We start from the raw sequence: 20748 nt of genomic DNA, 5'->3' as shown, positions 1-20748 counted from the left end.
AAATTCAATCTATGCTAGCTCCTGGTACAGCAAGAGTGTGACTCTCTTCTTCTTGAAGTACCCAGTGACTGTCTAGTTAATGAACCTCAGGTGTCACTTCCCACATGCCAGACTAAGGAAACTTATTCTGTGTGAACTCAGCAGGAGAAAACAGGCAAGCGTGACACTTACCAAACAGACACCACTGTATTCTTGCTTCATTGGTTTTCACTGACCTCTATGCTGCAGTATTGCCCTGGTCACCTGGGTGGCTTGCGGTGTTTCTCTAATGTAGTGTAGAAATAATGATCTTGAGCTTAAATAAGTAAACAAATACCCTTTTTTTTTCCTTTGTATGAGTTCCTTTAGGAAACTCCCCTCTTCACTGGCTACCTCAGAGAGGTCAGTTCCTTAGGGATAGTATGCAGTGGATGCTGAGTTCTGGGTAATGTCCCTACACAGAGCTGCCCTGCTGCCACCAGCCTTGCTGGGGAGACCTGTGATAGAACATCTGTAGCTGTGTACCCCAGGTACACCTGAGCTCTGGTGGCGCAACATGTATAGACCCAGCAACCGCAGCAATGGCTAGAACTGTAAATGGAGAGGCAGAAAAGTGATGGATACCCTGATCGTGAACTTGTAAAGAAGTTTTCATAGCCATTATTTATGCTGCTCTTGCCTGGGGATTAATGGAAGCCTTTTCTCCTCACCTATTTATACAACAACTCATGCTAGTGATATGCTCATCTTATTTGGGATTTGAAGGCTGTTGTGATAAAAAACAACACCTGAAATACTACTGTTCTTTTTCCTCATCTTATCCATGATCTGAACAAAAAGTGTTGTGAAAAATTGGAAGATAATAAGCTTGGGGTTTCTGTTAACTTTTGCACTAGGCTGTGATGTTTCATTCCAGGATCATGTGAGAAACTGGAAGTGAAAAAAGCAAGCCCTAGGAAATCTGTCATAGTAGTAACCACTGCCTCTGGGGAGGAAATAGAAGATGAGATTGTGGAAATGTACTTTGAAAATAAAAAGAAGTCTGGTGGGGGGACCATTAAGTCCTACGTCAAAAAAGATCAGCAAATGATCATCACCTTTCAGGATGAGGAAGGTATGATCGTATCTTTTGGCTGTTATATTACTAAAGCTCACTTCTAAAAATAAGCCTTTACCAGTGCTGGCTCTCTTTGTGGGTATTGATCCATCAGAAATGGTGTATTATTCTGAAGGCTGGCGGGATGTAAAAGGAACAAATGTGCCTGTCCATCCAATACAGATGTGTGCTTCTGACAGTGGTTCTCTAGAGCTGTCCCAAGTTCTTGATCAAGGCTCACAGAGAATAATGCTGGAGAAATGATATCAGGAGACCACAGAATACATAAGCTTTAATTCCTGTTTAGGAGACTGGATAAAGCATAGTACATTATTAACTGCAAATCATGGGTAAATACTATTGTGTTGTATTTTCTTTCATATTCGTTTCAATTGCCAGGGTTTTGAGAATTGGAAGGAAAAGTTGTAGTAAATATTATGTATTTATAAGACAGAGAGGTGAATACTCACCTTTATGATGAAAAAGGTTTTTTAAAGTAGCTTTGATTTATCTGTTTTTTTCTCTGTTTTTCTCTACACTAAAGTGCTGTTGGCTACTTGTTAGTGTGTGAAAGATTTATGCAAAAAGAGGAAACTGTTTATGCAGAAGGAATAGTTAAATATAATTAAATATTTAGCATAGTCAAATATAGTTACATAGTTAATAGTTAAATACGCAAAATAATCAGGATGGAAGACTGTTTCTTTATTTAATATTTATTAAATGTTACTGATCTGGAGAACAGTTTCTTGCACTTGAGGTGTCCTAGTAGGAGTTAGCACTTACCTCAAAAAATAACTCTTTTCTTTTCTGTCTTGGGGGACACTGGGGACATCTAGAACATACAGTAGCTTTTATCCTGACCCTAATGTTCAATGTAGTTTTGTCTTATTTCTGTTCTTCTGTGATGTAATAAAATATGGCTGGCCAGGCTTTTAAAGTAGAGTATAATTTAACACGTTGCTCTGCTATGGCAGGAGGGGAAGGGAAGATCATATCTTTGTTTGTTTTCTTGTGAAACTAGATGCCCAAGAAGTTTTGCAAAGGAAGCATCACTCGGTGAAGAAAATTGACCTGTTTGTGAAGCCATGGCAAGTGGATACTCTCCAGGAGCCAGGCCAAGTAGAGGACTCTCAAAGATCACTGCCTTCCACCACAGTTGTGCTTGAAAATGTGCAGGAAACAGTAAAAGACTGCATGTTAATCCTGCTGGTGGAGAACATAAGTAGCTTGTCAGAGGATGATGGTGACTTCAGTGTGGAAATGATACCTGAAATACATGCTGCTGTAGTTACTTTTACTGGAAATATTGGTAAGGAGTCAGAGTTGTGGATCTTTCTTATTAGCTACTTGTGTGTGTGTGAGGGAGACTAATATTTTCTGTCATAGGTTTAAAGTTTAATCTGATGTTACCTCATTTTAAATGAGGATTTACTCTACTAAAGTTAATGACATGCACTGGCCTCTATACCTTACAGAAAAAAGGTAGGCAGAAGAAGGTTAGTAAACCCTCTGATTTGCATAGTAAACAGAACAGGTAGGACTAAAACCAAACTCTAACTTCACGCAAGCAATAAAAGGATGTATTTGGTCTCAGAAAAGATTGATGATAAAGGCTCTCTTTGCCAAAAGGTGTCACATGTGTAGTAAGTTTGTATGTATTTGAGGGAAAATTGAACAAGTAGGTGGAACAAAGGTTTTCAACATTATTAAATAGGCTGCATTAGGCCTGTGGGATCTACTGTAATAGATTGGAGGCTGGGAGAGGATTAGGGAAGCAGCATCTTCTTACAGCTGTTCCCTAGAAAGATGCCTGCTGTGGTCATTGCTGGAGACTGCACTGCATGGACCCTGGGATGCTGAGGCAAGTGATGCTGTGCTTATGCAGAGTAGCAGTTGTCAGTTGTGTAAAGTATGGGATTAACACTGTGTGCTTTGCCTGATGCTGCAGTACCAGCTAGTTGTAAAGGTACTGTGTGCCTACCGTGGGGTTGTTTTTTTTTTAGGGTATTTGATACCCTAAAACACATATACTTTCTCTTCTGCCTTATTAGTGATTTACAGCAGAGGCATCTTCCAGGTGACAAGAGAGGTGTTTGCTCCTACTTCTCACCAGTGACACGTCAGGGGCACTTCCCGATTGACTTATGGTTGATATTACCGACAAATTCCATCCCAGGACATGGGCAACAGTGAGTGATCTGATAAGATCAGATTCAGAAATAGTGTAAGCCAATGCTATAGCTGATGTTGTAGAGATAACAGCACCGTGTTACCAGGAGAACTGAATTACATTGACGTGGTGAACTGGTTCCAGGATTCTTCAAGTGCTGCTGCACTTGAGCTCTTTTAGGGACAAGGTGATTTTACATGTACTTGATTCTGGGTGAAGAGATGGGACAGGAAAGAAGAGAGAACTCTGTCTTCTGTGTGGAAAAATTGTAAATTCTTGAGAAGGTAGAACGTGGTGAAAATAGATTATATGCTACTTTGACTCAACTTAGCGGGAACAGTTGTATTATTGGTAATATGTAAGAATGAAGTTGCTTAGGAATCTTAAAGTTGTGAAGGGATTAGTCTGTGGTATAACTAAACCAAAGAAGTTTTTAGTCTCTGAGAAAGTGTTTTCTGCTTGAGAAGTCAGAAATTATTTGCCTTTCATATTGTGGTCTAGTCACAGGTTTTTGGTGTAGCCTTTAGGAAATAAATAGATCCTTTAAAAACTTAATTGTGTGTTTGCCTGACAAATGTAAAAGACTGCCTTTTACTGTGATGACAACAGGGGGAAAACCCAGTGAAAATAGAATGTGTTTATCATAAACCTGAACGAATCCAAATTTGAACTGTTGACTTATGTCTGATTAGTTGTGTGTAAAGCCATAGCCCAAAAATGAACCTGACCTTAATTTCATTTAGGATAGATCCAGTGCTACTCAGTAGGAAAACCAGTGACAGATTCTGGCTACAGTAGTTGTAGTCAACAATTGTGATCATCCATGTGGTGAATACTAGGTGACAGATACTTAATATGTGGAAAGAAGTAGCTTTGTGGGCACCTCTTAGCTGATAGATGCTTTGTAATTCAGTGCTGTGGTCAATGCGCACAAGGATAGTCTGCTACCATCATGATAAGAAAGCAAGGTACTAGTTTGATCTTGGTTTTTCTTTTTCTGTTTCTTTTTCTTTTTTTCTTCTCCCGTTTCAGCTGCAGTGGAATTTGTTGAGAAGTTTAATCAAAACCACAGAGCAAAGGAACAAAATATTACTGCACGGTGCCTTGAGCTAACAAAAAGCATTAGGGCTGAAAATATACCACCTAACATACCCAGTGACTATATAACCGTCTACTTTGAGAATAAGAAGAATGGAGGTGCGCCTGTGGAGGATGTTCAGCAGCTGCCTGATGAAGATGCAGCTATCATTACATTCAATGACCATAAAGGTAATGCAGAAATACAAATCTTACTTCTTTGAGATCCCTTAATTTAAAGATCCAAATGTGGATTTTCTAGAGAAATGCCTATTTTGCCCTCATAATACAGTAGGTTGGTGCTTTGTCAGCAGGTCTCTGCCAACTGGAGTGCAAGCTTACGTTTTGGACCAGCTGAGCATGCAGCATAGAATAGTTTATTTCATCCAGGCCTTGATCCTGACAGAGTTCAGGTTACAGTTTGAGTTCAGTAGAGAAAGCACAGGCCTACCTAGTGCTAGTGCAGGACACATCCCCTCCAGCTGTCACCTTCACCATCAGCTGCCTCATGGCAATGTGTGCTGTCTGGCTTGTGTGAGAACAACTTCTTGGGGAGGTTTTTGGTCAAAGAGCAGGTGCTGTGGTTTGTCCAGCCAGTGACAGAAACATGAGCATCTGTGGAAGGTGGAGGACAAGAGGGAAGATGGAGGCGTTGGAGTGAAAGGGGAAGCTGGAAGGATGTTGAAAAAAGTAGATGATCTTTTTGGGGGAGGGGGGAAATGGAGGAGTGATCACTTTATACTGCTGAGTAATAGCCCAGATAGCTACTGAGTTGAGCACTTCAAGTACAGCGTATAACAGAAGTGGGGACAGAGCTGTGTATGCCTCCTGGAGGTGGACAGTGTTGGTTCTTAGCTGTCTCTCTTAGTTTTTGGCATTTAAAACCAGTAACTCTTGAATAATTTGGAATTATTTCTATCTGGGAAATGAATGAAAAACTATTCTTAGACATAAGAAACATTATTATGTAAAATACGAAGTTAAAAAAAAAACCTCTTTGGTTTTAAGTTCTAGCATAATTGTTTGGGATTTTTTTGTTTGTTTTAGATGTAACCAATATCTTGGCAAAGAAGCATTCACTCAACAAAACACCAATCTTTGTCTATCCTTTCTACACCTCGCTGGGAACAGCTCTATATGGAAAGCAAGGGCCACAAATAAAGAAGCCAGATCCAATTATGTTGCCACTGGATCCATATATCTGGTATTACTTGCTGAAAAATAATAGACTAATTGAGACAATAAGTTGTGAAATGGCAAAGCATAATTGTGTGCTAACGTGGCCTGAACCCTGCTGTGCAGACCCAAAAGTTACTTTGCATCCTTCAGCTACTTTGTCTGAGCAGAAGCGATCAGTATCTAAAGTGATCAAGACATGGAATGAAAATGTTTCCACAGCATTTTCACATAGCATATCGAAGTACAAAGCAATTAAACGTCAAGTAAGTGCTGAGGTGTGGGAAGCCATTAGAAACAGCTTTACCCGCAGTGAGTATCTGATAATCCCATATATTTCCAAGGACTTACTTGTTCTAGTAGGTGAAAAAGAAGTTGTGAAGAATGTTGAACAAGAACTGACCCTTCTGATGGAAAAGGCCACTAGAGAAATTGAAAGAGAAAAAAGAAGAACTGAAGAAATAGTGTTGGTGAGTCCAGGGGAATATGCAATTTTACAGAATACTGGCCTTGAAAAAAAAAGTCATATGGAGTTCCCAGCCCTGCAGATAAATTATGATCCTTTGCAGAAGATAATTAACCTATGTGGAATGCCCGAGGAAGTTTATAAAGTAAAAGGGGAAATATTAGAGAATATACACAAAATGGTAAAGAAAACAGTTAATGTCCACCCTTATATTTTCCAGTTTTTAGAGCATATTGATAATGAAACCCTGTCACAGAGCCTGTTTATGACAAAAGAAATTAATGCCTTTTATGAGCTTTGCCAAGATGCTATCATCTTGAAAGGGAATGCTCCTGAAGATCTCCTAAAAGCAGAAGAAGAAATAAAGAAGGAACTGGTCTACAAAAGCATTACATTGGAGGATGAGTCAGTCCTTCAGAAGCAGGAATGGAAAATGCTCACTAAAGAAAACTGCTCTAATAAAGCTGTAGCAGTCACTCAGGCACAGAGTCAGGTCATTATTGCTGGTTGTTGTCAAGCAGTAGAAAAAGCCTTTGAGGAACTTTTTAGCTTTATGGATAAAAACACACAAGTACAAAAGTTCATCGTAGGAAAGCCCATGGCGGTCATACTCTTTTTTGAAAAAGAGAAGACCAGTGTTTGGGGTGAGTTACGGAATAAAGACGTGAAAGTTGACTTTATCACACAGAAGAAATGTAGAGTTATATCCTTGAGTGGGCCAAGAAAAGAAGTGCTGAAGGGAGTCACCTTAGTTGAACAAATTCTGTCTGGCTTGCATTATAAACGTGTGGTAATTAGAAAGCCAGGAGCCAAGTCATATTTCAAAGAGCGAGAACACTTCTTTGCTGCCAGTGCGAAACAAGACTTTGAGTGTCTAGTGAGGCTGGAAGAGCAGTCAGAAGAGCAGCTGGAAGAACAGCAAGGACACAGTAATGTAGGTAAACCCTATGGGCAGGTGACCGTAGGTGGAGTTGTAGTAGCAGTTTATAAAGATGACTTGTGCACTCATCCCGTTGATGTTGTGGTAAATGCATCTAATGAAGACCTAAAACACAACGGTGGTGTTGCTTGGGCACTGTTAAAAGCAGCTGGTCCAGAGATACAACAGGAGTGTGATGAGCTGGTGAAGAAGAGCGGAAGCTTGCAGCCTGGGTGTGTGGTTATCACGGGTGCAGGGAAACTTCCCTGCAAGAACATAATTCATGCTGTTGGGCCCAGGTGGAGGAAGGATGAAGCAGAACAGTGTGTGTGCTTGTTAAGACAGACAGTGAAGAAAAGTCTGCAACTAGCTGACACGCTTCATCATCGTTCTATAGCTCTGCCCGCTATAAGTGGAGGGATTTTTGGCTTCCCACTGGAACTGTGTACGTATTCGATTGTAGCCTCCATCAAGGAGACCTTGGAAGAATCCAAGGGTGACATCCACTTGAAGGAGATTCATCTTGTGGATATTGCACAGAATAAAATTCAGGCTTTCAGCAAGGCACTGGGAGAAGTGTTTTCAGATTATCCACCTTGCTACACTTCACTGCATCAGACCAGTACAGTTCATCAGCCTAGGAAAAGGAAAATTTCTCAAAATAGCAGGAACTTCCCATTGGTAACCACTGAGGAAGGCCTTGCCATCATGCTGAAAGAAGGAGGAATTGAAGATGCTACAGTAAGTGTTTTAAATTACCTGCTCTTAAAATACCAAGCTGCTTGTTTTTCTCTAAACCAGCCACACATGTGAGGTCCTGCTTACCTCAGTGATTGATGTGCGAGTTTCTCTTGGAAAACAAACTTGCATAAACATTTTCCAAGTGGAGGCAGAATGAGTAGACCAGGAATGCAGAATTTTCACTTTCTCCCATTGGCATGAAATGTATTTCACTGTTAACTCAGCTTTCGTGTACTTTGGGCAGGTTTGTGATGCTAGAATTGAGCATAACTTCTTTGCTCACTCTCAGATAGCAGTCCCAAAACTTTACTTTGTAAATCAGCAGGCAGACTGTATTAGATTCATCAGTGCAAGATTTGAATTTGATACTTATAAACTAGAGGTTTTGCTTGTGTGTTTTTCAGACGGACATTGTTGTCATCAGTGTTGCCAAAGATCTCCAGCTTCATAAAGGGCCCCTCTCCAAAGCTTTGCTAAGAAAGGCAGGGCCAATGCTTCAGAGAGGCTTAAAAGAAGAAGGCCTAGGAAAAACACCTGAGGAAGGTTCTGTGTTGAAAACAAAAGGTTACAATCTAAGTTGCAGTGTTGTGCTTCATGCTGTCGTACCTGCATGGTTACAGGGATATACATCTACAAAGGTATAAGGGGTTTTATTTGCCTGAACTCTAATTTGACTGGTCTTTATACTGGGTTTAATGCCACTTTTTATTTGAAATGGGGGACAGTGTCAAGGAAGGTGGAAGAGTTTGGCTTATTCCTTCCTTACTGCGTGTCTGATCCTTTGTTTACTAATATATTCCTTGTAATGTATGCAATTACTGTATTTTAATACCAAGAGGTAGCTAAAGGGGATGTGCTACATTGCATATACTGGAAAGAAAAAATTTACTTTCAGTAACTGAAAAAATAATTGTGCTTTACAGGTCTTGGGTGACATCATCACAAAATGCCTGGAGATTGCTGAGGAACTATCTTTAAAGTCAATTACTTTCCCAGCAATTGGGACAGGGAATTTGGGATTCCCAAGGTCTGTTGTTGCTAAATTACTGTTTGACAAGGTGTTTGAATTCAGTAGTAAAAATGGAGTAAATTCTCTTGAGGAAGTTCACTTTCTGTTGCATCCAAAAGACATAGCTAATATTCAGGTGAGTTACCATATATTTCTGTCTCTATTATCTGCAAGTTTATTGGGGTTCTATCTCATGATACTTGGCTCTCTGATGATCTCCAAAGAATCCACAGGGTGCTTGGGCTTATACTAAAGAAGTTTGCTGACAGTCTCTTTCTTGTGTATACTGAAAGTTCTTTTTTCTGTTAATGGTCACCTGCCTGTCCTGTATAGCCCTATTCCCTTCCCATCCTTTTCTGTTTCCTGGTAATAATATAGATGAAAGTATAAGTGCCTTCATCTCATGAACTCGTCTAATTCTTCAGTACCAAGGACTTGCCTACAAATGAATTTGCTGCAACTCCTGCATAGATGCCTTCACTCTTGGAAAGAGGAGTGCTTTCAATGGAGTACTAGTGTCTTTTTTAGGAAGAATAATGATGCTAGGATTGCTGTGCTGTAAACATCTCCTGTAGAAACGTATCAGTATTCCATATCCCGCTTTCTTCAGTATCGTGTTAGCACAAATTTTCTATATCTGCACTGAAGTTACTCATTTCACACACACATCTCGCAAAATACGGTAGACCCCCTGTGAATTACTGCCAAATAAATGTTTCTGCTTCTCTTGACTTCTGCTATTTTGTGCTAATACATTTTGAAAGGCCAAACTGGAAGGTTACTGCACCAAAGCCTATTGTGCACAGAGAAGGGTAGTATTAGCTGCAACATTTGAATAGGAGTGTAAACTAGGCCATTGGTGTAAGGGTGCCATCTGTTAATGTATCCCTCTGGAATGGTAACTAGGGCTTTGACTTAGTTATTTATCAATTATGTCTGTTGCTCACACTGACTAACCTTGCTCTCTGAGAACAACTGTGTGTCTAGACTTGCTATGAGCATCTAGGCACATGGTATGAAGTAATTTACATTAAGCTCTTCCTAAATATACGTGGGTTTTTTTAACTTTAGCCAGTAGAAATAAAGGTTTGAAAACTAATCTAAGGACTTCTACAGGGGTGGATTGTAATTTCCTTCTCTAGGAATTCTCAGATGAACTTAAAAGCAGGTGTGGAAATACTGTAGAAGTTAGAGTGCAGAAGACTTCTGCAAGTAAGAGTACCCAAGACACAGGTAAGCTTGCTTCACAGAAGTTGTGTGCCTGCTGGATATTTTTATTCTTTTAAATATTCCAGGGGAGGTGTTCATTAGAGATGTTCAGATATTTGTTTGGTGGGCATGTCATTCCCAAAGTCCAAGTAACAGTTGAAATAGCTGCTGAAAAGACAGCATATAGTATTTTCAGCCTGAGTATCTCTGTAATGTCTGAAACAGTGTTGTAGATGCTAAGGAAAAAAAAGGTACCTGTGATTCATTACCTGGCTAGTGCCCCTACAGCAGAAGCTATCGTGTGCTGAGGGCACAAGTAGGGCTGTTTCTTTTATTGCTGCAGTACTTGATTAGATCATGAACAGGTCAGTGTCTTCCTATGTCTTAGGAAGGCAGGTGTGTTCCTGGTTATGTGTTTTCAAGTGGCCTCTTTGGAGTACTCTTAGATCTTTTACACATTCAGATGAACAGCAAAACCAGAGTGAAATGTCTTTGGTGTTATCCAGCCTAACAGAACTGCGGAGTGTAGGAAATGGTTGAAAACTTAATCCAGTTTTTACAAATAATGTGTAGGTAAAAAGTTCCTGTCACACAGTAGAGAACCTGCTTGAAAACTCTGTGAAACAGAGGAGCAAGGGAGTGAGACTTGGTGAGTTTGCTGCTTTCTTACCTTGGAATTTTGCAAAGGTTTATACAGTAAAATGTTGCAAGGTAGTGTCTGTATACCAGGTGTGAAGTGAAACAGGTTTTTCTGCCATCTCAGCATGAATAGCAATGATGGGAATAGGTGAAGGTTGATGAGAGGCTCCTGTGAGAAGGAATGATTTTCAGTTAACATGGCAAGCAGTCTTCTTTACACGCTAAATGTGGAGCCAGACTGTGGTCTCTGTAGGCATTGTGCCCATGAACAAGTGCCTTATCTCTTACTTCATCGCTCCCTTCTGCTCTCTTTCTTTTCTGCAGCTTTCTCTGGTACCTCTTCAATGCCAGCACAGAATGTACATGAAATGACTATTGGCTCCATCGTGTTCCAGGTGGCAGAAGGTGATATTACCAAAGAAGAGGGAGATGTTATTGTAAACATAACAAACAAAACCTTCAGCCTCAAAAAAGGTACTTTAGTTGACTTATGTATGAAAACTGTGTGTGTGGTTGGAAGGGCTGGATAAGGGGAGTAGGAAGCATTCTTCCCCCTTCTTCCCCTCTCTCCCCTCAATGTTTCAAACCCTTTTGTTTCACAGTGTGGTTTCTGTTTTGCTGCTTGGGGTACAAAGGTTCAATTAGGAAGTGTCTGAAACTTCCTTTTTCTTGTTAATCTATGTTACAGGATGGCATGGTTAAGACTCTTGAAGAAAGGGAATCTAATAATTTTTGTTTTATATAATCCTTTCATAGAACATCTGTCAGACTAAACAAGAAGACAAACCTCAGTGAGGTTTTGACCTCAGAGAAACTTGTTAGGTACTTTAGACATCACTGAATTGAAAAGCATAAGCCTAAAATTTAGGCTGCTTTTCATTTATAACCTTTACTGTTATGAGGATTGAGATATTTTAGATATTATGTGGTATGCAATTCTACCTCAGATGGGACTTTATGGCATTAACAGTAGTAACTGTGGATTCACATGCCTCTTCTAATTTAAGGTGTCTCTAGAGCAATTCTGGACGGTGCTGGAAAAGTAGTTGAAGATGAATGTGCCCAACTAGGTATAGTACATTTCTGACCTCCTTCCTGAAAGTGTTCATGTATGGCAGGAATCTGTTGGAATACTTTCTCGGTGCCTACTGTACATCCATCTGTACTATGCACTGTGTTACATCAGCTAGTTTGTAATCAGTTAATGTGATACTTGTAAAACATCTAATGAGGGAAGTAAAAGAAACGTCTTGAAGAGAGGGCTTCTAAGCATCTGTAAAGAACTAAATGTATTCATTATTGCATCCTGTTATTCCAATAAAGCTTTCCATGATAAAACCAAATTGAATCTACATCAAACAGAGCCATGAACAAGGATGATGTTGACAGAAACGTTAATAGAGAAGCCATACCCCACTGGAAGCAACTCCTCTTGTCACTCCTGAGAAAATGGTTGCTAGTTAAGCCAACAGCAAATCACAATCACATCCTGTGTGTGACCAAGGGGGAGAACTGGGGAAGTTGGTTTCCTGCCTCAGAAGAGGCATTTATTTGTAAACCAAATACAGCTAGAACAGCAGATGTAATGGATGGGGAGTAAGGATGGACAAGTGTGTGGCCCTCAAAGTAAGGGCAGTGGGGGGTGCTGGTGTGGAGGTCAGCTTGGAGGACCAAAGGAAAAGAACTACGTGAAGGAGGTAGGAGGATAAATCTCTGTTGTGCAGGCCAAGCGGGTAACTCAGGTTGAGTAGCATGAAGGTAGATGGCATGCTTGTGTGTGCATGAACACAAAGCACAGTACTAGTCTGTAGGAAGTTCTCAAAGACTGCAGAGCAAACTTGACAAATAAAGGTGCACACAAAATTTATTTGCCAAATGAGGCAAATGTTTTGCAAACATAAAATGGATGCCTGTGCCTTGAAAGTGAAAGTAGAGAGAGGAGGATGCACAGTTTGTGGAAGGAGACTTGAAGCTTATTCTGGGGAATATTTGTCATGATTTATCATGTCCTAATGAGGATTAGTACACATCTATATTGTGGATAATTGTTGACTGATTATATTCTCCTACTTAATGTTTCAGCTTCACAAGCTAACAAGAGCTATATCACCACCCAAGCGGGAAGGCTGCCATGCAAAAAAATAATTCATTTTTTTGCCCAAGATGATATCAAGATGCTAGTCTCCACAGTGCTTCAGGAGTGTGAATTTCAGCAGTACACCTCTGTCGCCTTCCCAGCAATTGGAACAGGTCTTTATCTCCCTTTTGAAGTGGGTTTAGTGTGTGTGATTCTGCTGATCTCAGGGTTCAAGTGATGAAATTGATTAATCTGGAGGGGTTATTCTTTGGTGAAAATATATTCAGAAACTGCAGACTTCAAAACTGCTAGAATAAGTTCATAAAGACCTAGAAAGGTTCACTCCTTGCAGTCAGCTGGCATGTAAAGAGTATGAGTGCTCTAGATCCGACATATTCTTGCTAACGGGGATTAAAAAGTATGTCTATACTTCCTGGAGAACCATAAGTATATGTCACAGCAGCCTAACATGAGTGGGCAGCTCATCAGAGAATATCCAGGGAACTACTTCTTCATTGCTGAAATCAGTAGATAATGCAGCTCTGGCTAGCAGCTGCACAAGTAGGGTTCCTACGGATGAAATGTGAACCTGTCAGAAAGGCCAGATTGTCACCTTTTTTTTTTTTTTCTCTTGTTGTCGCGGAATGGACTCAGTCAGAGATCAATGTGATCAGACAAAAGCCATTTATTGTAGAAAACTAACTCTTTATATACTATTGCTTAAAGTTGCTTACAGTAACTTGGCACATTGTGATTGGATACATATCCTTAAGGCCCTTAACAACTAACATATAATTGGTTAAGCATAGGTGTGAGAACCTGACCTTCAAAGCTTGCCCACAGTCCACAATTTAGCAACTCAGTAAATTCCAGCTCCTTTATCTTGCTGGGATTCTCACTCCCTTATTCATGTCCTCCTTTGCTCTTGGATGACCCTGAATCCATGTCGAGCTCCAGGTAGGCACTTGCTGATCAGGGTATGTGGCTGTTCTTTGCCAGAAAATCATCCACATCTTGTAATTTTCACTTCAGTACAAATCCCTAGTCAGGTAATCCAGAACTAGGCCCCATGCATGCAGGGGGGCCTCTTGCATGAATAAAACCAGACTTGCTTTTTGAGCAAAGAGTTTGCCACTGGGCCATTGAGCATATTAGGTAAACAAGCCATATCGTCTACATAATAACCTGATCAGTTGCCATGTCAACAACAGTAAGTTTTCATGTTTTGCTTCCTGGAAACATGTCTCGAATCTCCTTTCCCTTTCCAAACCGGTAGCCTGCAGTTATTTCTGACATATTTATGATCCAAGTGATTGTGGTATGTTCATAACTTCTTCTAGAGATGTTTTAACCATTTGTAACAGTTCTTAGTGCTGTTTAAAGGCGAAATGCTTATGACTTGTTTCAGGCAAGGCAGGCTGTGATGCAGCTGCAGTCGCTGAAGACATGCTAGATGCAGTAACTGACTTTGCAAGAAGTAACTCTGCTCCGTATGTGAAAACTGTTAAAGTTGTCATCTTTCAGCCACATCTGCTGAGTGTGTTCCATACAAGCATGCAGAAAAGAGAAAATTCTGCTAAAACAGCAGCCAAATTACAGCTTTCCAGGTTAAAGTGTAAGTAAATGTCATTTAAATACATATTATAGATCAATCTGTTTAGCACCAGCTGATAATGGTTAATACTAATTACTTGTGTATTTTAATGTAGCATTCCAGAGCTCTGAGAATCTTTCCCCAAATGGAAAAGCCAAAGCAGTTTTGAAGAAGAAAATCGAGCTAGCTGTTGTGCAGATTTGTGGTGAAAGCAAAAAGAAAGTGGAAGAAACTGAAGACTGGTTGAGAAGTGCAGTCTTAAAGGAACAGTTTCAAGCAGAAATCACAGATGAGTTTATCTCTGATTTCGTTGAAGAACAGAGTGAGGAACTGCATGACCTAGAAAATAAATTAAGGATTGCTCTTTATTTGGATGGTACCTCTATTCGAATTTCAGGTGTTGCAAAAGATGTCTGGATTGCTTATTCGACTATTCAAGACATGATCTACAGGGTAAAAAATGCTAAACTGAAAGAGAGCAGTGCAGAACATCTTAAAAGCAAAACTGAGTGGAAATATTATGAAAAGGATTCCTATGTGCCCTTTGACAATCTTACAAATATGTACTTGGAAAACGCTTTCCTTGCAAAGGAGAAAGATATTTCAGTCATCATTAATGAGAAAAAATACACAGTGAATTTAGAAGCTAAACATGTTGTGGATGACCAGGGAAAATGTACACCCATTATACGTGTTGATAAATGTAAGTAAAAGCATCTTGACAGACTGACGTTCCCGCAGAGTAAGAAGTGGTAAGAATAGACAAAATGTTGTTAAGAGTTTTGTGCAGGTCCGTTTCTGGAGAATGCAGGAGGGACCTGAATTGGGAAATGAAAATAAAAGAATCCTGCAGTTACTAATTTTTTTATTATTTTTTTTTATTTTTTTAATGTGGGTAGTGCATTTTGAGGTTCTTAACAGGCTTACTGGCAGTAGCTAAATGTTTGTAGCAGTGATCATTCTAGATCTCAGCTCACTTCTGAGTTCTTGAGATGTATCTTCTTCCCTTACTTCTGGTCCTTTCCAATAGGAAGAGCTACCTTTTTCTTACTCATCCGTACAGGACTTTCTCTCGTATTATCTTTCTTTGTCCTGCCGTGACTCAGTTTTACAGGGGCACATTTTATATCTTAATGGGAACAACCTTTTTGTCCACTTGAACCTTGAAAGTGGATGGGTTTAAATAACAGTGCAGCCCCCAGTGCTTTAGTAATGCCTCCTGCACATGTTTTCAGGTTTTTATTTTTTGTTCTTTTACCAAGAAATGTCACTTCTAATTGAAGGAACCTATAAGGCTGGATATCTGCAACATATGCATCAGTCAGTGTTACTATTTAACAATATAGCTAATTAGTAGGCCTCACATGAAATGAGAGAAGGGATGAAAGGAAGATAGTCTTCTCCATTTAAAAGCCTTCTGCTTTTCAGATGGAGGGTATATTCTTGAACTATTTAATTTAAATCCTTCTGCTTTTCAGATGGAGGATATATTCTTGAACTTTTTAAGTCCTTCCTTGTTCAGATGCTTTGCTTTTCTAGTCTCTTAGCTGATGAGAATTGACTACTCAGTAAATCTGCATTTGCTACTTATACTTGAAAATTTGATTTGCAGGGAAAGCTACCAGTAAAAGATGTCGCAGAGAATCCCTCTTCAGCTGTGAAGAATAGACTTGTCTAGGAACTACTTATTCAAGCACATCAGCTGCCAGTGCAGTGGCAAACTAGATACTACAATGCCCTAATCCTCTGGTAAAAGACCCACGGAATACTTTTGGCTGACAAAGAGCAATAGGCACTGGTGATAAGCTAGATGTATGAGCGTTTAGAAGGGTTTGGTAGTAGGGCATGTTTCATTTTAAGCAGGGAATTTGGGCAAATATGCTTTATGTTTCTTCTGCAGGTCAAGAGTCAATTGTACACCCTGCAACATGGGATGATATGGAAAACGAGCGACTCAAAATAGTGGAACTAAGACCAGAAACAAGAGAATATAGAGATGTGCAGAAAAAGTTTCTGGAGACCTGTCAGTCATTTAAAATTGAAAAGGTAAAATCCTGTCATCATGTCTGAGCATAAATGCTTTTGATAGCAATGACGAAGAATACTAACAATGGAAAAATGAATTCCACTGGGATTTCTGAAGCTGTACAAGTCCTTATGGCTGTCAGTAACTTTAATCAGCATCAGTTTAGTGTTGTGGTTGAGATATTTGGAACAACTTCTAAGCTGTTGATTCTCCAGCACCAAGGGAGTCCGCTCTTCCCTTAAATTGTTTTTGCTGTAGTAGAGCAGAGCAATTGCTTGTGTAAGCCATGTCTGCTTTGCAGGTTGGCATGCCATCTCTGCCCCAGAAACCTGCAAATCTCTCCTGTGTTTTTTCCCATGGAGTGTTTCTCTCATCTCTTGGGCTGGGTTCTGCTGTCCATCATGCCAGAGTTTGAAGTGACTTGACTAACTTATTTCATAGTTGATATATATGCATTGGATCTAGGAGTAGAATCTTGGAAGCAGACAGAATTGTTAATATACACTCATGTTTTTTGATGATGGCAACCTTCTTTCTGTTTTGTGCTCAAATTCTGCAGATTGAAAGGGTACAGAACCTATATTTGTGGAAGGCTTACCAAATAAAAAAGTGTGAAATGGATAACAAAAATGGCAACAAAAATAATGAGAGGCATCTGTTTCATGGGACAAGTAAGAATTCATTAACCTTAATTAACAACGGCGGATTTAACCGGAGCTATGCTGGAATGCATGGTAATGTGAATTTCAAAACAACTATCATTTTCCTGAATAGAATCATTGAATGGTTTAGATTGGAAAGGACCTTAAGATCACCTAGTTCCGACCCCCCTGCCATAGGGAGGCACACCTTCCACTAGAGCAGTTTGTGCAAGCCTCATCCAACCTGGCCTTGAATGCTGGCAAGGATGGAGCATTCAGAACTTCTTTGGGCAACCTGTCCCAGTGCCTCACTACCCTCACAGTAAAGATCTTCCTTATATCTAACCTAAACTTTCCCTGTTTAAGTTTGAACCCATTTTAATATCTCCCTATGGGAAATAAAAAGCAAAACTGCCAGGAGATTCATATGCTCTGAAGATGGCAGGTGAATGATTGCTGCTAATGACAATGCTCACAAACATTTGTTTTTCTGACTGTAGCTGCACACTTTGGAAATGGAACATACTTTGCCGTTAAGGCCAGCTATTCTGCCAGTGCCATCTACTCTACACCAGATGAGGATGGGAAGAAGTACATGTACTTGGCTCGAGTCCTTGTTGGAGAATATTCTCGGGGGAGAAAAGGATCAATTATTCCAGCAGCAAAAAACGCTAGTAACTCTACAGATCGGTTTGATAGTTCAACTGATGATGTGAAGCAGCCATCAATTTTCATCATATTTCATGATGCTCAAGCTTACCCAGAATACCTTATCACTTTCACTGCATAAGCATTTTGATTGCAGCCATCATTTCTGGTCTTTCAATCTTTGGTGGGATGTAAACACTTTTATAACAAAATATACAGTGAAAAGAACAAGTAGTTTTAACAAATTAATTTCCTACAGCTTGTTTACATTTAAGCAACCTCTGTCAATTTTTGATACACTGAAAGACTGCTTGTTTACACTCAGTGTAGCTATTTAACATATTTAACATGAGAGCTCGATATTCTACTGAAAACAGCTGTTAGGTTACATATCAATCCTTTATCCCATATTAGCCTTTCCATTCAGCCTTATGGCCATCTGAGTTGCACTAGGCAGTGGGGAGTGCTGATGGGGGAGTGGAAGGGATCCTATTTCAGTGTTGCATTTCCAATGTCTTCTTGCACTCTGTGACAGTCTGCATTGTAAATTCTGATACAGTGGTTTTCAGTAAATGAACTAATTGTAGTTAATGGCTTGTGTTTGTCTAGATCTCTCTGAACACTTAGTATGGGTTTTCAACCAGTGATCTTCAATGAACTTGATGGCTCAAAGACCCAGTTGCATCTTTTTAATACAATAACCCTCTCTGGCAGGGTAAAAAGTGGTTCTACAGAAAGTTACAGATGTTGCCTGAGTTATTTAGCCTGAGAGAGACAGGAAGGTGAATTTTGAGATGGTGTTTCTGTTGTCATATACCAGCTGCAGCCACCTTCCTGTGATCTTAAGGGTAAATTAATAGAGCAAAGAAAAGCACAGAGGGGTGGGGGAGTTAAGGCTTACACCAGTGTGTTTTCTCAGAGGGGTAAGTATTAAACAAGCTAAAGTTCAGAGCCTGGTATTCGTGTTGTCCCATGCTGCCCCCAACATGGGAGCTGAAGCAACATCATCTTTGTAGCATGTTGACAGAGTAAAAAAATAAACCTCTTGCAGCCTTAGATGTTGTAAAATCTTCCAGTGGAAAAGCAGAGTGATGCAGCCCTTCCACGTTCTAAAAATCTTTGGCTCCTCCAAATGAATCAGGTTTGACTTCTTTTGTTGGATGATTAAGATAAAATCCTCCACTACTTGCTTTAACGTAGGTAGGTTGCTATTACTTTGGAGTTTTATGGTGGGTTGGTGTGTCGAGGTGAGCAGTAAACATTGCCAAAGGGCATGTTTTCCAGGAAAGGTGGTGTGAAATAATGTGAACCTTTAAGTATCATGGCAGAGCCACAACCATCAGGCTGCTCATTCACACTCCACCCCAGTGCTCCCTATGCAACAGCACTGGAACCACTCGCTTTGGGCTTTATTGCGTTAGATCGTGTCAGTTTTCTAATTGCTGGAAAATGCTGAGTGTTGAATTCCCAGTGCTTGATCTGGGTGTAGGGGGCAAGTGTCTTAAGTTTTGCTTTGAAAAGGAACTAACTTAGTCAATCCTTGTGACAAATAGCTGCAGTCACTGGTTCATCGATGTGACAGGAGCCAGAGGTGATGGCTCTGGGTGCTGCATGGCAGCTGATGGGTCACCTGCAGCAGTCGGGGCTTTCTCTGCAGAGGATAGTAACACATCTGTCCTCAGCCTCTCCATGACCACCAAGGTGTTTTTTCACCGGTACTTGCATTACAGGTGCTTAGGGCATCAAGCGTAGAGCAGAAACTGCAGCACTGGGCCCTGTGCAGGTGACGGGTAGAGGATGCTGCTTCCCCAGATGAGTTTACCATAACCGAAAGGCCAAGGGGGAGGCAGAACAACGGGATGACCTTGTTGGCTGCCAGCTCCCAGCACGGGCAGAGGGAGGACGTTTTATTAGCTTCGGGTGGTTTAGGAACTTCTGTCGGGGAAAGGAATGTAAGGGCGCAGGTGCGAAGCTGTGCCTGGCGGCTGCGGGGAGACGGCCCGGGGCAGGTGTGTCGTGGCAGACGATAGCGGGGAAACCGGGAGGAGCGGGAGCCCCGTCCCGGCGCAGCGACCGCTCCTCGCCCAGCTCCGCGGCGTCCCGGGCCTCGCCGGCCGCCGCTGCCTGGCGGAAGCGGCCGCGCCCGTCAGCGCTTGCCGGGAACCGAAACCGAAAGGTAGCGGGCACAGACCGGAGCCGATCCGCCATGGCGGGGCAGCGGCCGCGCGGCTTCCCGCTGCTGGTGCGCGGCGACTGGGGCTCCACCGAGCCGTCCCTCGACCTGAGGAGGAAGCTGCTCCGCTACTTCCAGAATCAGAAGCTCTCGGGCGGCGGCGAGTGCGAGCTGCGGGCCGGGACCGCGACCGGGCACCTCCTCGTCTGCTTCGTGCACCCCGAAGGTGAGCGGCGGGGCGGGGGCCGGGACGGCCGGGGCTGCCTCTGCCTTCCCCCGAGAAACGGGCTGGTGCTTGGGCTGCGTACGGAGCGCGTGTGAGCTGTGTTGTAACTCATGAGTCGTAAGTTTCTGCAAGTTAAAATATATATATATACTGACTTAATTATTGCATGTGATGTGATATGTACTGTCTAGTATGTAATATACAAATCTGTAGTATATAGTGCCTCATGCACATCACGTAATATGCAATGTAGAATGTATAATACGTATTTGCTTACGTGTCCTTGCTTTGGTAGTACTAGCCTCTAGATTGCATTTTGAATAGCTCCAGGCTACAAGTTAATAAATATATCCCTGTGTGTATATATATGTGCATATATGTATAAATTTTGACAGAGTAGTGTTCTCTAGATTGCACTTGGAATAATGAAGTTTATGTGGGCATAGCTTTATATGTATTATAGTGCAGGTATACATTGAAAATTACGTATAACATGCATGTATTTATCAAAACTTGCAGCAAGGTGGAAAGCGTTTAGCTGCGGTTGTGTTAAATGTATGCGTGTACATGCAGGTGCATTAACGTATATATACACTTTTTTTTTCCCCTTTGCCTTATCATGCTTCCCAGTTGCTGACTTGCCCAGCAGGTAAGCTCAGGACAGAGAGCCCAAAGCCCTTTTGACACTGGCAGGGTGAGGGTGTGCAAGGCGCTGGGGCCAGTACTGGCGTGCTTGTGCTTCAGCCCCCGTGCAGCGCTGCCCACCAGGGATCTGTAGTGCAGCTGAGCTTTGCATCTCTGGTGGGCTTTTTGCAGAAGGGATATCCTCTCCTGAACTGCTTCGGGAGGGGAGCCTCACGTGTTCTTTGTTAACGTCAT

At 41.3% G+C, this 20748-nt stretch overlaps 1 protein-coding gene across 1 annotated transcript in view; it reads left to right on the top strand.

Annotated features, from left to right (window-relative positions):
- PARP14 (poly(ADP-ribose) polymerase family member 14) overlaps window positions 1-20748 on the top strand; it is a 46792-nt gene that overhangs the window by 1691 nt on the left and 24353 nt on the right. Inside the window, exons 4-19 of the mRNA XM_080621982.1 lie at window positions 896-1093; window positions 2100-2387; window positions 4281-4517; window positions 5373-7627; window positions 8032-8265; window positions 8551-8772; window positions 9779-9869; window positions 10809-10958; window positions 11492-11554; window positions 12567-12734; window positions 13970-14176; window positions 14271-14858; window positions 16056-16201; window positions 16741-16915; window positions 17323-17606; window positions 19305-19869. Coding sequence (XP_080478108.1) covers window positions 896-1093; window positions 2100-2387; window positions 4281-4517; window positions 5373-7627; window positions 8032-8265; window positions 8551-8772; window positions 9779-9869; window positions 10809-10958; window positions 11492-11554; window positions 12567-12734; window positions 13970-14176; window positions 14271-14858; window positions 16056-16201; window positions 16741-16915; window positions 17323-17606; window positions 19305-19869 — 5871 coding nt within the window. The remainder of the gene's footprint in view (window positions 1-895; window positions 1094-2099; window positions 2388-4280; window positions 4518-5372; window positions 7628-8031; window positions 8266-8550; window positions 8773-9778; window positions 9870-10808; window positions 10959-11491; window positions 11555-12566; window positions 12735-13969; window positions 14177-14270; window positions 14859-16055; window positions 16202-16740; window positions 16916-17322; window positions 17607-19304; window positions 19870-20748) is intronic.

The sequence above is a fragment of the Psittacula echo genome (genome assembly GCF_963264785.1).
Source record: "Psittacula echo genome assembly, chromosome: 6".
Classification (NCBI taxonomy): domain Eukaryota; kingdom Metazoa; phylum Chordata; class Aves; order Psittaciformes; family Psittacidae; genus Psittacula; species Psittacula echo.
The sequence above is the reverse complement of the archived record's forward strand: the minus strand, read 5'-3'. Positions and strand labels throughout refer to the sequence as shown.